We start from the raw sequence: 15,278 nt of genomic DNA, 5'->3' as shown, positions 1-15,278 counted from the left end.
ACCCCGTTCAGTGGCGCCACTTCAGCGGAGCGCACTGCCGTGACGAAAGGGTTAATTCCTCTATACGATTATGCTCGAAGGTAGCAAATACCACTGGTATACCCAGTTCTAAACATTGGCACGATGCGAATAATAATCGGGAAGCACGAACGTTTTGAGAAGAATTGGGAATCGGTGGCTTTACGTAAAGATTGAAAAGTGGAGATGAAACTCACCCTGGCCCAGGATAATAATAATAGGGAGGTGGTCGCTCGTATTCCGTGCTTAGCGGAGGTGGAGCCGCTGCAGCTGGCTGGTATCCAGGAGGACCACCATTAGGGAAGTCACAATTTCTGCAACGACATCCGTCGGTGTCAATGAAATCGCGAAAAAATGGCCGTTCGCACGCGACTTAGTCTCTACTCTTCGTCAAACGTGTGGAACAACGAGCAGAAAAAAAAAGAAAAAATTTCAAGTACAGTATTCTCGAACATCGAAGAAAGTTATCATTTTGCCATAGCGTACGTATGCCTTTAGCGAACAAACGAATGACGAAGCTGCTGAAGCGAAATCAAAGTAAACTTTACACCGTGTGATCGCCTGTGAAAAGAAAAAAAAAAAAAAGGTGACTCGAATTTCGGACTCGTACATGCTCTTTTGCGATCCTGCGTATCTTCTGAGACACGGCTGAACCGAGTAGCATAATGTAGCATAATCGCCGATACCACGCGAGTCTCTGTAGCTAACTTTAACGTGGTCGCACACAACCTCACGCGTTACGTTACTTTTATCTTTTTCCTGCAAAAGCTCTAGCGAAGCTATTGCTTGCGACGCAAACGAGTCGAAAAAAAGAACGAACTAAGGAAAACGAAGTACGGAGACACAATTGATAACAATCTGTCTTGCGACTTACGTGCAGAGGCATATCGAGAGACGCGAGAAGTTGCCCCCCCGCAAGGTTCCCACTCACCTGGAAATAACCGGGAAAAAAAGCGTGACCAACGGGGTTGCAAGAGATGTACGGATGGGATCAAGAATAACTTGCATGGTGTCAACAACACATTGCACCTTACAACGATACTTTTAAGATTTCTTTTTTCTTCGTCTTAAATAGGTATAGATATTTATAATTCATTCGGATATATATATCAATAACATTTTACTTGAAGATGGCACTGGAATCTAATGAAATATGCTCGAACCTTTTACGAATGCTTAATTTAAAAAAAAAAGGGTTACCATTGAGTAGGAACAAAAGATAGAATGAAGTGAGAATGATATAAATGGAAGATCAAATTCGTGATATATTGAACGGGTCGAGCAGGTGATTTTAACATTTCATGGATGAACGAATAGATGCTTGGAGATGTTAATAGATCATTGAGCTACTTGACCCCTTCAAGATATGCTGTATTCTCGATGATATATCGTACAGGGTAAGTCATGCAGTTCATACTTCTTTTGTGGTTGCTGGTAGAACAGATGCGAGGGAAGATGAGATACTATGGTTAACTCGTTACACAAAATACGAGACGAAACGTCGGCAAGGTGTAACGTTTGCTCGTGGTCCGTTTACAACTACGATAGAGCACAACAACGCTATTCGAGTTCTTAAGTGGTTCGTCATTCACTAGATTTCTTACGTGTACTTACAAGCATACATCGGAACTCGCCGAGTTTCAAATGCCGTCCTGAGCTTATAAAGTATCGTGCAAGTTTCTCTACGCAACTTCATCCCATCCTCGATTAAGTTGAGCGTTGAAAAGAATCGGAGAAACAAAAGTGAGGAAAAGAATATCGCGCGATGAGTGGGAACCCTGCTCACCGGTGAAGAGGAGACGAGAAATAAAAATTGGAAAGTAAAAGAGAACGAAAGGAAAGATCGGTGGTGGTGAAAGATCAGGCCCCGAGAGTAATGACAGGTACCGAGAGTAAATAAGTTGACGGGTAAGAACAGAAAAAATTGCGTAACGTGTCACAGAAAGCTGAGTTTTAAAGTTTGGCCGCTCCGAAAGGATGTTGCAAGACTTACTGCGTTTCTACCGATATGCTAAAGACTTTATTGTGAGGTTCAGTTTTGGAAGGGGCGGTATGTTCGTGGCTTCGCCACGTGGGGGTGGAACTGCAAAATAAATCAGAGATGAACTAGTGAACCGGAGAAATGAAAGGGAAGTCGTCGATTTAAAAGACCTACTGTATTATCCAGAATCGTTCAACAGCGTGTTTACGTACGCGACACCCGCGAGAAACGACCCTTAGGTCTGAACAACCCCCAAGAACGCATTCCACGCTTCGCTAGATCGACAACGGAATTTCTCTTTTTTTTCTTTCATTCCATTTATCATTCAAGAAATGCAAGATGACGATTCGAGTGAAATGAGTAGAACGAAAAAAGAAATCCTTAAAGCGACAGTACGATTCTTTGGCAATCGAACGTGGTTCCCTAACGAGACGTACGCGGTTCCTCTTGGGGAGATTTGTTTCGGGAAATGCGAATAATTCTCTCGCTTTAAGAAGTTTTCGGTTCATGAATCTCAAGTGACTCGTTCGGACACTTACTTCGGCGCCACGTCAGAGTATCTGGAATAGTGATGGGAGTGGGACGTGCTCTGGTGCGCTCCCGGCCCTTTTTCCCGTTCACTGTATCCACCCGCGGGACCATCGTAGCTTTCGTACTTTGCGTAAGGGTCTCTGCTATGTGACACGTATTTCTTGTCGTGAACACTGCAAGGAAAAGGAACGTTTCAGTCGAGTTAATCGCGGGTCGAGCGCCACTCGTCATGCGAGTTAGAGAAATATCAGTGTACTGTTTGCTAAGCTGTTTCTGCGTGTTAAGTGTATCGTTAATGTCCTAGATAGCTTGACACGCGACAAGGACTAGCCTTCATGACACTAAAGTCAGATATCGTACGTTCAAGGAAAAGAAAGAAAAAAAAAAAAAGGAAAGAAAGGCTCGTTTTTCACGCGATTGCTAGTTTAAAGCTCCAAAAGATTATACACGAGCGTTAGTACTAATACATCAACGATTTAACACCTTCTGGACCAGAGGATGTGTCAGACGCCCTGTGTGTGTGTTCATTCTGCGAGTCAAGAAGGTGTCAAAGGCGAAGATCGAGTAGCAGAAAATGAAAGTTTAATCGATATAAATTTTAAACACTATTTCACCTAGGTGACCATAACGATACTGTAGGATCTACGTTGAAGGTATTTAGGTATAAGTATACGTAGTTTTATTTCGTAGATTATTTATCGAAAGAGATAACGATGATCCCACAGTACGTTGTCTAGGGTGCTGGTCGTGTTAAGACTACGATATGTTTCATGCAGACAAAGAGAATAATAGATCTAAGTAAACTAGTAAATAAATTTTCACATAACGCGTCTGGATGACAGCGAAGAAAATGTTCAAGGCCGGAGAGTGATGGGTCGAACAATTAAGTGGAACGAACAATTAAGTTATGTTCACAGCGTTAATTAAGGATTTACAGACGTGCTACGCGATCAACATAATCCAGCATGCGAGCAACTTGGCTGTTCTTGTTGTATACTTACTGAGTAAGGGGTATGTTATCCCTGTCTGCGTACGCGTCATACAAATATTCACTGGAACGGAGCGTGTTAGCGGTTAGATTCCAACAACCATTCCACACATTAGACAGCTACTTTTAATTTAATATGAACTACAGCATTGGTAAAACGGAGAGATTCGAGCGTCCGATATGGTCTTTCGAAGATCATAGATACAAGTAGGAGCTTGCAGTCTCGAATTTAAAATCGTAAGGAAAATAATGGCAAAAGAAATGTGAAGTTTTCGCCAAGATATCGGACAATCGAATCCCTGTTACGAAGAACAGTTTCCGAGCCAAACGTTACTGTTCTTCTCTCTCGTGGTACGTTCTTCGAGAAAAGAAGACACGTACAACCGACACGACAAGATAATTAGTTGGTAGCTGACGGACGCACCGAGAAGTCGGAAATTGAAAGCGAAGGCAGCGTTCTGCGCTTACAGAGATTAACGCGTTTATTGATCCGCACGAGATGTGCTGAGAGAATTGGCGATGCAATTTTTAGATTCGCTAAACAAAATAGTAGGGTGATTCATGCCGACTAGAAAATGAAGAGATATCGCAAGCGCGAGTAAATGCATGCTAAGGATAATATGGAAGCTCGATTAACTACTAGACTGAGGCAAAAGGCCCAACACTTTCTACATAAAGGATGCTCAGAATTTGCTGGCCAGAAATTAGCGTAGAAATCATAGAAGCGATTGTTTCCGAGTGAATGTAATGAGTAATTAAATTTGCCATTGTCTTCTTAGAATTATCCTAAAATTTCAGAACGACAATGAGGCCAATGGTTTGTATCTAAGCTTGTACAAAATGTCACACGAGCGAGTTGAAATTTGCACTTCTTTTCTTCTTTTTCTAGATTTAATGAATGATATCGAATGATCCCGATTTCACAACAAAGGAGAATTTGGTAACTTCAAATTGGCATGCTCTGGAAAACTAATTATATCTTGGAAACATTTAATAGCGTTGGGTTTTATATGGGAGAAAAATGGCAGAAACTTACGCTTCGACTAGAGGTCCAGGATAGGGATCCGATTTCTGGTACAGCGCGCTCAGTTTCACGCACAACACGATGGTCGGGATGAAGAGGATTAAACACCAGCCCACGCTCACCCAGAAACCATTCTGCGAACGAGCAATAAGAATCGTAATGCTGTAACTTAATTAGAAAAATGATAAGCAATAAAGTTATCGCTTACAAATGGGTCTAAGATCTTGTTGCATCCTGCGACCAGTGCGGCGTCATATGCATTCGAAACGGGACCACATTTTCCTACCTTGAACAGCGCACTATCGGTAACTTGATCGAGGAAATCGTCGACTTGACGCAGGAAAGCGTTTCCGAATTTGGTTGCCAGCTGCAATCAAAAACCACCATGTCGTCATGATGTAATTTCATTCGATTACTCTGGCAGAGGCAGGTACGTATCAGTCATCGTCGACCAGCCTACGAAACTTACTTGCTGTACGAATTCTGGCCCGTCTTTATTCAAGAACTGCTGCGCCTTTGTCACTTCGTCCACGAGATTGTGAATGGCTTCCGCCATGGAACTGTGGTTAAACCTTATCTTTTCCTCGAGCGCCATAGCTCTCGCGACTAATTGTTCACTGAGCATTGCCATAGGTCTCACCAACTGGTGATGAATATGTTCTAACTCAATCCGGTTATTCTGCACACTGTGACGAATGTCCTCTTGTCCATCGTCGCCCAGCTTACTCGCTATAATGAACAATTCGTGCGCTAGATGTAGCAGATTAATGTTCGTGATATTATCCTCGAGAATCTCCATGTATTGATAGAACTTGATATCACTGAGGCCGCTTCGCGCGAGATCGTGCAGTTTCGATTTCGCGCTGTTCCTCAGGATGACTACGCCCGGTGAAAGACTGATCTTGCGACGCAACTGCTGAATAGTGTTGTTTATGTCGTATCGGCCGGCATACTCGCGCAAGGTGCCCACGTCGAAGATGTTTTCCAGCTTCAGTACTTTATACAGCGTTTCGTTCCGATGACAGTGTCTGTTGAAACAGAAACAGGTAGGTCATTCGATCTTTCATTTGACATAACTGTAGGAATGTTGGGTAGGCAACAGAATAAGTAGTGACGTAAATATAAAGATGATTTATTTGAAACTAAAACTTGTTCTACTCTCTAATAACTCTCGGCTGACTCTCACTCGCTATCAAAGCTCAATGACTGACTCTAAAACACTCTGACACGCTCTGATACTCTTTGACTCTAAAACACATACTTTCTGACCCTTCCGCGTTCTTGCACTCTTATTTATACCCTTCCAAACCCCACGCTCTCTTTCTCAATTGGTCGGTGAAGTATCCTAAACAGTCAGACGCGTTCCTAGGCTTTCATTCTTCGCATGCATTCGGCTCTGTCATAAACATCCCTTACATTCGATCCTCTTGCACGCGGTCACTTTTGTTCTAAGTCCAAACACTGTTGACATTCTTTCAGAGTGGTACCTATTCCTTTCCTACATAACTGACGGTATAAATAACAAGCCACTTACGTGACTATATAGCTCATATTGATATCGGCATTAGGGTTGTCAGGGTACAGCATCTTCTTGATCTGAACGACTTCGTCGACCAAGGCAAACATCCTGTTATCCTGCGGATTCTTTAACGGCTCACAAACTGCTCTCTGCACCAGAACGCCGACGATCATGTGCACCACGGTGATCACCATCAGAACGCTCGTTAAAAGAAAGATGTTCCAAACAGCCCTAGACGTAAATTGCGCGAAACATAGTGTAATCGAATCGACTCTAAACCCGTTGTTGATCGATACGATCCTGAGACCTTACATCATAAGAAATCGTGCTCCAGACCCCTTGTTGCAGCAGTCGTCTCCATAACCGTCTGGACGCTTGCCATAAATGCCACAGAAGAGGCCGAAGGTTAGACATATGAAGATCATTAACAGAATCCCGGATATTCCAAGACCAAGATAGTACCTAGAAAAATAGACTCGTCAGAAATATGTTTCGAAATCTGTATCGACAATCTGTCTTACCTGTACGGCGAATACTGATCGATATGCGATTGCGCGACATCCAGGTCTTTCATGTACGACTTGTCTATGTCGCCGTTTATCCTATCGATGAGCATTGTCATGTTCTTCGCGAGAATCCCCAGAAAGTCCCCGGCTCTCCCGATGCTCGCGCTGACCATGGGAATGGTCTGATTCACGGCGTGTTGGATGTCCTCCTGAATCTTCAGGAACGACTCCTTACCCTGGCTCACCTCCGACACGATGTTGCTCTCCAACAGCATGGTGATATTGCGCAGGGCGGACGTGACGTTTGGCAACTGGAAAAATCACGCGTGATCGTTCGACATAAGTCGTCAAGGGTACACGAATCGTCAGCGTCCATCGGGAAAACGTGAGATAAAACGATTATGCCTTAATGAAACATTAAACGAGAAAATGTAGGACAGTTAGAGGCACCGATATGGAAAGTGTCATGCTCGCTATTTAAATAGACAGTTTCCACGTATGTTAATGGGCAAGAGAAAAAGAGAGCATATGGAAGTGTATGTGTGTGTGTGTGTATCGTGAAAAGTGCACTGAAACGTACGAAGTCTCTGGAAAGCTCTTCGCCGTAGTCTGACAGAATGCAAAGAGTGCTCGGGCTGGAAATAAAGTATATCCAAGATGTGTTCGACAGATCTCAATTCAGAAACGGAGCAAGAGAAACTGTGCAATATAGGAGAAGCTTCATTCCTTCTCGATGATTTTCTTTTCTTTTTCCTTTTTACTTGTCTATTTCGTGCACGTTGGAAATTCTGGAAATTCTGGAAATTCTGGAAATTCTGGAAATTCTGCCCCGGCAGAAATGCAACCTCCCCCTTGCCTCGAGATCGAGTTGAACCACGGGGTGGTAAGATTTATCAGATCACTGTGAAACGTTACACTTAACAGAGGTAAGATTGAAATGAACGATACACATATTAATGAACGGTACACAGAATGAAAAGTTGACATGCTTTAGCTTATGACTTACAGACTGAAGCTATTTGGTGGTAAGCATGGAATCAGATAAGTAAACACGATAATTCTGCTCGTAAAGCAATGGTTGAACATCCGCGGAGAATTAAGGAAAATAAATGACACCGAACGGATCAGCCGACATCGATAACGCGATCCTGCTAATCGTAATTAGAAATCGGAAAGACAGTGGCAGAAGAAGGTTACCTAATGCTCATTCAGTTCACTATCAGAATTTCGAGCTCGGCCGAGTTAACACGTTGAGTGCGGAGCCGATTTTGCTATACTTTCCGAGTGAGCACTAGATGCAGAGCGTTCAAGTATACCGAAGAGTATGAACAGAAGATTACTTTGTTTCACTTTGTTATTTGGACTGTGAGAATGGAGCGCCAATGCACAAATATGCAAATTATAAGCAGAAGATAAAGGGATGGGAATGCCAGGAAGGCAAAAAGGCGATCACCAAGAGACGATTAGTAGGAAAAAGCTACGGAAGTGTAAAGATTTACTTCAGCAGAGGGAATCTAGATTTTTCAATATATTAATTGTCGATAATTTAACCTTTGACAATGCCGGTCTCACGCACCGATGTCGACCAAACGAAAAGTTCGCTGTCAGTTCCTAGAATCCACACCGTCCAAACGAAAAGCCTACTGTCAGTCCCCAGGGACTGACGTAGCACTCAACGTGTTAAACGTGATAAAATTGGTCTTTCTTCTGGCATAGAAAGAAGCAGCGGAATCAAATTAAGAAAGTGAGAGAACAAAAGATGCAGAGATAACCTCTGTCCCGGATCAACGCGAGAAATCAAAGGAGCATTAACATAGGCGAGTAGGTAACATAGGTAAAATCATACCTTGGGGAAGTATCGGTCCATGTACTGTATGCATGTAAAGGAGAAAGAAGATTAGATCGCTGACATTGCGACGATACAGGAGAGAATGAAAAGCGCAGAAATACCTTGTCGAAGTCTACTTGAACCGACATCTGATTCACGTTGAAAATGTGCAGCACCTCCTCGCAATATCGGCTCTTGCAAGCAGCGAGAGTGTGGAGCAGATTGTTCTTAACGCCTCGTACAACTGCAATACAAACAGCATTCGCTAACAGGCTGTCTCTGTTAACCCTTTCACTGCCAAAATCACATGTTTCCCCCAGGACGTCATGGGAGTGCACAGCTAGATGCGAGACTTGTTCTGATATTCTTTTGATGTTCTAATAAAAATTTTTAATTGTTCAATGGGGCACTCTTTATTTCAAAGTATCTTCTAATTAGCGGTTATATTCGAAATGCACTAACTGTCAATTTTCATTCAATATTGTTCAATGTAGTTCAATGTAGATTCAATGTAGTCAACGTTGACTGGGGTTCACCGATGCCCGGCAACGGGACCAATAGTAAAAATACAAAATTAACAGGTTGACTGCTGTGGTGATCGGTACTCGACTCGATTACAGCACCTTAGTGGTCATCGGTGACCTCCACCACGAAAAATGCATTAAACACGATTATATTACTCAATATATACCCAATCTGCTGTAGAGCATACTTCAACATAATATATATCGCATGATAAGAAATTCACGTTGGTGCCATAAGTAAATCACGTAAAATGAGCGCGGCAGTCAACGTGTTAAGTAGTTCAAGCGCTCCCTTCACTAATGACCACCATGGCGTCACAGGAGAAACCGTGGCCGATCATATATGACCAACGTGGCAGTCAAAGTGTTAATCCTTTGCGGACGAGCAGTTTTGATTAAACAGTACCATGGGACTGAGATGGGTCATTCAAAACTATCAACGCTCATTTCTGCTTAACCCTTTTGCTACGGTGGGCATCGTCGCGAAGCCTCCCCCGTAGAACGAAGCGACGTGTCAAAGATGGTAGCATTACGACAGTGCAATCTTTAGCATTCGGTCTTTTGATGCAAATCTTTCGAAGGAAAAAAGAAAAGGAAAAACTGACCATCGCAATAGAGTTTGCAATTCTTTGCGAAGAGAGCCAAGAGGAACGAGAGCACTTGTCTTAATTCTTTACTCAACTTTTGTGGCCGGTGACTATAGTCATCTGTCGTGTGTAGATGACGTCTCGTAGTCGGTGACTATAGTCACCCGTAGGAGCAAAAGGGTTAATTTTTGTGGCCGGTGACTATAGTCACCCGTCGTGTGTAGATGGCGTCTCATAACCGGTGACTATAGTCGCCCGTAGTAGCAAAGGGTTAAACGCGATTTTCGTTCATAACAACGCCCACAACAAGGACATAAAACAGTCCACCACTTGGGACGCGAGGGTCCTAAACTGATGACTTCCACAAAACGCATATAGCACTCGTCTGCAAAGGGTTAAAACATTCACGGTTCCGATCGGTCTCGCGGTCATTGCGTAAAATCTTCGCAAATTTTCGATATATCGACAACGAAATTTCTCTACGCGAGAATTAGCTTTACAGCGAAGGTCTGGGATTTAGTTTCGACCGATTTTCACCCTGACAGATCGGAGAAGGATGAAAGTACCGGTATCGAGAATGAAAATAGGCGACGTACCGATGTCCAGCTTGCTAGCATTCGTCCTTAGATCGCGAGTGATCGTATGCATGATCTTGAGATCCTCCTTAATGGACTCCAAGCTAGCCACAATGTCGCTTAGATTAGTCAACGAGACCGCGTGGGAGTACTCTGCGAGTTGTTCAGTGACAATTCTGCCGCTGGCCTGGAGGATGTTGTTCAGATTAATCTCCAGCTCGTCGAAATTAGTCTTGAGGCTGTAATTGATCTCCTCCTTCGTGCTGCTCAGATACAGTTTCACGTCTTTCAGGCTGACCCTCATGTTATGAGGAAACTCCTTGGTCCCGTCTTGCATGTACTCGTTCGTCACGAAGGCGCAGACCACGCCGAACCTGCAAGTCACATTCGCCATGCCGATCTTTCAGAGGATACAAACCAGTCCAATAGACTGCTGCCGAATAGATTCGACTCGTTCTTCCACTCGTTCCACGTTCGAATAAATTTCCTTATCGATCGGTTATTTACCGACACGGATTCGAGTCCTCCATTGGAATGAATATCGGGGATACTGGTCCGAGCACAAAGAGAAATTTCGCTCAGCCGTATTCCAGACAAATTAACGAGAGAAAATATCGTTGGAGCAGGAGGAGGCTATTTGCAGGCTATTTGGGTCAACGATTAACCGAAATACTCGATAATTACCGATCCCGAGCGCGATTCTGCCGGATATTAGTAATCGTGCAGCGATGAAAAACGTGAAATACGAAAGGGAAGAAAACAGGGAGGAAGCATGCTCACAGTATAATGGTAGCGACCGCCATGAGCACCATGCTCAGCATCACTTTCCTACAATGATCGTGTTTCTTATCGAACGGTTGATTCCTGGCACCGCAATGGCCAGCACACCTGCAGCAACAGAATAAAAAGCCCACGCAAGGTAAAATGGCGGCTAGGAGGAGTCCGACCAAGGTTAGACCGGCTAATCCACCGTAATGCGTGGCGATGATCTTCCACGAGGACAAGGTGTACTGAAAGGTCGGCGTTCCGTCCACGACAGTGAACATTCCTGCAACAGAAAGGGGCATTGCCACAGTTGGTACATTGAGCGTGGATCCACGACGAGATTCTCTCGAATCGCGAATATTTCCATCATTCCTGGCGGGGTGCTTAAAAGCTTCGCGGCATTGAACGGAAATGAAAGGAGACAGGGGGCAGAAGGGACAGAGAAAAGGGAGAGGAAGAGTGCAGCACGAAAGGAAAGAAGAATTGGAGGAAGAGAGGAGAGGAAGAGCGCGGAGCAAACGTTAAAGAGCATATTTTCCATCTGCAACCCCGATAGCTCGCTTTTTGGGGCGAGAACAACGGGGAAAACGAGGACACGAGCGGATGTAGGACGTAGGTCAGGAGGAAGGGTTGCCAGGTCGAAGGGTGAACGTAACGAGGCCGGCGGGGCGAAATTTATTTCCTAGTTACTCCTGGGGAAAAATGGATCAAACGTCGATGACCGGTCGCGTTGGATTAAGACCCCTGGACCGCTGCATTGATTTTCTCCTGCGCCATGCAGTGGTCTTCCTGGAGGGCACGCATAAGCCAACCGAGTAATCCTTCCTAACGGATCGGACGATTTACTTCTTCGGCATGATCGTTTCCTTTTTACACCACGAATATTACCTTTACACGATGTAAAGCTCTTAGACAGCTGCGATAAAGTATCTTTATAGTACACCGTGCTATTCATTTTCCGCGATATGTTTCGTGGCAGACCAATTTTCTGTTACCTTCTCTAATGATTTTCCTCGCGGCATAAATTATAACATTTACTAGCCGGCGAAAATTACCGATATCGAGTACAAGGTGTATTAACGTGATATATGTCATAGTCGTTGCGTAATTTAAGTGGAAGGGAGATAAACGGTATAATTGTTTGGAAATTTAGAGTGGAGAAACGTGTCCTTTAATCGTCGAGTAATGTCTCTTTGTTTCGTAACATGGTCTAGTTATCCATGTTGGACGATATCCGTGTTATTTTACTGACCCAAAACAGTCGTCGCACCGATAACCACCGTGGCCCCACTGAGAACACAAATTTCGGTCACGAATATTCGTCGTGACAGTCGATGTATTAATAAAACGTTCATCTTTCTAGCTCCTCGTCGACGATCCTCGGAAAAATGAATTTAAAGTACAAGAAGCAATATAAAAATATTTTCCAACGTCTCGTAGTACCTACGACGTTATCGCGATATCTCAGCCAAGTTTCTCCAGCTTCGTTCGAAATTTACGGGAATTCCCTTTCTCTATTCTGCCCGGATACGCGTGTAGTGGTAATCGGAATAGAAAATCGCGAGACGAGTAGCTATCGGGGATCGATCGTGGAAATTGCCACGAGCAGTTCTCACGCGAAGAGGAGCCCAGTTTGGTAGGTCGGAACTAGTTGTTAAACGCGATGCATCGCAAGTTTCTGGTGCAGGCTGCTTGCCGCATCGGAGAATCACGCGAATCCACGTGCATCGACGGATTTATCGCGGTCGTCTCCGCAAAAGCTGCATGGAACGGTTTAACGGCATGCATTCGACTCTAACTGTACCCGTCGTTCGAGTCGGCCTGCTATATCGAAGCTGAGACTTTGATAACTGTTCCGTATCTAACATTTCGCATATCTCGCTCGACATCCAGCAACAGAATTTAGGAGTGGTCCGAACTCGTTTTTAGAAATAATATCGGATTTTCAGTGCCATTTTTGTGTGGACGAAGCAATGGCGCTGATTGAAATTATTTATTACGGATCAAAATGGTTCGATACCTTTTAACGTTGGCGAATATATTCAAAAATAATTTTTTAACGCGCTGAGTTATTTTACACTATACTCGATAATTGTCTAAATGTACACCTATGGGAAAAATAGTCCCTGAACTCTGCTTTTATATATTTTTAAATTAGCTAATAATTAATATCGGATTTTCGGTGCGATTTTTGTTATATATATATTTATTATAGATCTCAATACCTCGATATTTTCCAATTTTCGTTATAAAATTATTTTTCAGCACGCGAAATTTCTTTATGGTCTACGCGAAAATTGTCCAAATGTACGCCTATGAGAGAAATAGTCCCAATGGTTTTCAGACGTTTAGTAAAATATTTTTTTTGCAAGAAAACGATCACTATTTTCTGCAATATTAAAAATTCCAATATTACTTTTTCGCCAATACTCCACATAGTACCGTGCAAATCTCAGCGTGACCTAAAAATCCCATGTTAGGCTGAACTATAATGCACGCGTGTTCCATTTTACATAGATCCGTATTAAATTTCCGAAATAAAGTCCGATTTCTCGAGAGAAGAGTATAACGCTGAAATAAATCGGGAAAAATGAGCTCGCAGACAAGGGCGAGTTCCATCGACGAAAGAGTCGCGAAATGGGGTAATTCGTAGCTCGAAGAGTTCACCCCTGCTCGTACCGCAGCCAGCTGATTTCAATTCGCGTTTCCGGGTCGAACCGGAAGCTTAATCGCTCGCAAAGTTTCCAGGGCGGTGGGTTCTACCGCGAAAATTCGCGCGTAGAAATGATTTGCCCGCGGAAAAAAATAAACATAATTGGCAGGGGAAGCAGCGAATATATTTTCTCGGGGAGACTGGAATCCGCAGAAATTTTCGATTCAGCCATGAGCCGACCAATCAGTCGGAAGTCACTGTGGATTAATTCTGCGAACTGTGAGACAGGGTTAGCGAGTGATAGCGAGTGATAATAGCGAGCAGGAACTACGTCGTTAATGCTTTTATACGCGAGTTTGGCACAGGGGAACGAATCGCTTGTTCTTGCAATCGTTCCTGGGGGAATGCAAGCGTGTTTCCATTGAAAGATTGATATCTGCTACGAGCCTACTTCGTGCGAATTTTCCAATCCTACGCAAATCGAATATTTCTCTTGCCACGACTGCCGAAGAAGAAACAGGATTTTTAGCTATATTAATCCTAATCTGCGTATCTAATAAAGAACAACTCTCTTTAATAACAAAACAAGTCTATTTAATTGACATCATACACCAGGTTCCTCTCAATTATAACACTCAACGTCTCAACTACACCCCGTCTGCTTGCCTCGCGCCTTTGCAACCCTATTTAAAGCCAGATTTATCTCATTCTATACACATGCTTTCTCTCTCAATCATTCTACAGACATACCGACAAAAGGATTTGCCGTTATCATTTGTTCTTTCTGCGACAAACACCCGATACCACTGTTCGTTACTCCTTGCTTTTCAAGGAGCTGTTTATTATCTGACAGAGTCCTTCGCCATTCGCCACCCTACAAGAGTTACCGAGGAGCAAAGCGCCTAGTTACTAAAATCCTTTCCTGCAATAGATATCCTGTGAAACTGATTCTTTCGCGCTATCGATTCTCTCCCATAGAACAAAGCGTCGTGCCAATGATGGAAACATTACGATCGTGAAATCTTTAGCATTCGAGGCCAAATTTTTTGAAGGAAAAAGAGGAAAGAAGAGGAAAGACCGACCATTGCAATAGCGTTTGCAATCCTTTGCGAAGAGGAATAATAGCACTTGTTTTAACCCTTTGCACTCGGCGATTTTTTCGTTTACAGGAAAATAGTAATCCGAAGACTTTCTGCCATAAAGTCGACGATATTTCTAACACGGTAAATAAGAAATCGTATGCAAATTAAGACGTAGAATTATTTTACATCGGTATTCCACGCATCGTTGGATAATTGTAAATTTGATATATTAATTAATATCAAAGGGTTAATTTTTACTCAATTCTTATGGCCAGTGACTATAGTCACCCATTATGTGTAGATGACGTCTCGCAGTCGGTGACTATAGTCACTCGTACTAGGGTTAACATCGAATGGTTTCGTCGAATTAAAAATGCCCGTCAGAATGGATATCGTCGAAGGATCTCGGGAGTGAATTTCATTTAAACTCGATCTACTCCTTTTCGTCGGCGAAATGGATTTCAGTGCGATCTTACTTAACAGATTACACGGGCAGGTTTCGAGCCACTCGCCAATTTGTCAAGCGACTCGGCTTTCGGAAAGTGCGGGGACGGTAGACAGGGTGGAGAAGCGATACAAATATCCATTATCTCGAGACGAGCGTGGTAACACGGGCGACACACGCGAAGGGAAAAAGTGGCTGAGACGTGTGGCGAATAAGCAAACTCTCTTTTTACCCGCGAGTTTTCCCCGGGAA

General features: G+C 43.5%; 1 protein-coding gene across 7 annotated transcripts in view; it reads right to left on the bottom strand.

Moving 5' to 3' along the window:
- LOC108550206 (prominin-like protein) overlaps positions 1–15,278 on the bottom strand; it is a 67,791-nt gene that overhangs the window by 2,781 nt on the left and 49,732 nt on the right. The window contains exons 2-15 of one of the 7 annotated variants that reach the window (XM_017903885.1): positions 10,862–11,129; positions 10,103–10,455; positions 8,518–8,639; positions 8,414–8,437; positions 6,583–6,878; positions 6,374–6,523; positions 6,077–6,292; positions 5,012–5,570; positions 4,751–4,909; positions 4,555–4,676; positions 3,532–3,582; positions 2,539–2,703; positions 2,012–2,101; positions 216–332 (exon numbers count right to left, since the gene is read on the bottom strand). In XM_017903885.1, the coding sequence (XP_017759374.1) occupies positions 216–332; positions 2,012–2,101; positions 2,539–2,703; positions 3,532–3,582; positions 4,555–4,676; positions 4,751–4,909; positions 5,012–5,570; positions 6,077–6,292; positions 6,374–6,523; positions 6,583–6,878; positions 8,414–8,437; positions 8,518–8,639; positions 10,103–10,455; positions 10,862–11,129 (2,692 nt within the window). Of the gene's footprint in view, positions 1–215; positions 333–892; positions 950–2,011; positions 2,102–2,534; positions 2,704–3,531; positions 3,583–4,554; positions 4,677–4,750; positions 4,910–5,011; positions 5,571–6,076; positions 6,293–6,373; positions 6,524–6,582; positions 6,879–8,413; positions 8,438–8,517; positions 8,640–10,102; positions 10,456–10,861; positions 11,130–15,278 lie in introns of those variants that run through there. The other 6 variants (XR_001890403.1, XM_017903888.1, XM_017903887.1 and 3 more) reach the window with 6 other exon arrangements.

This window comes from Eufriesea mexicana, unplaced genomic scaffold (genome assembly GCF_001483705.2).
Source record: "Eufriesea mexicana isolate 0111107269 unplaced genomic scaffold, ASM148370v2 scaffold2551, whole genome shotgun sequence".
NCBI classification, from domain to species: Eukaryota; Metazoa; Arthropoda; class Insecta; order Hymenoptera; family Apidae; genus Eufriesea; species Eufriesea mexicana.
Note: the sequence above shows the minus strand (reverse complement) of the source record. Positions and strands in the feature narration are given on the sequence as shown.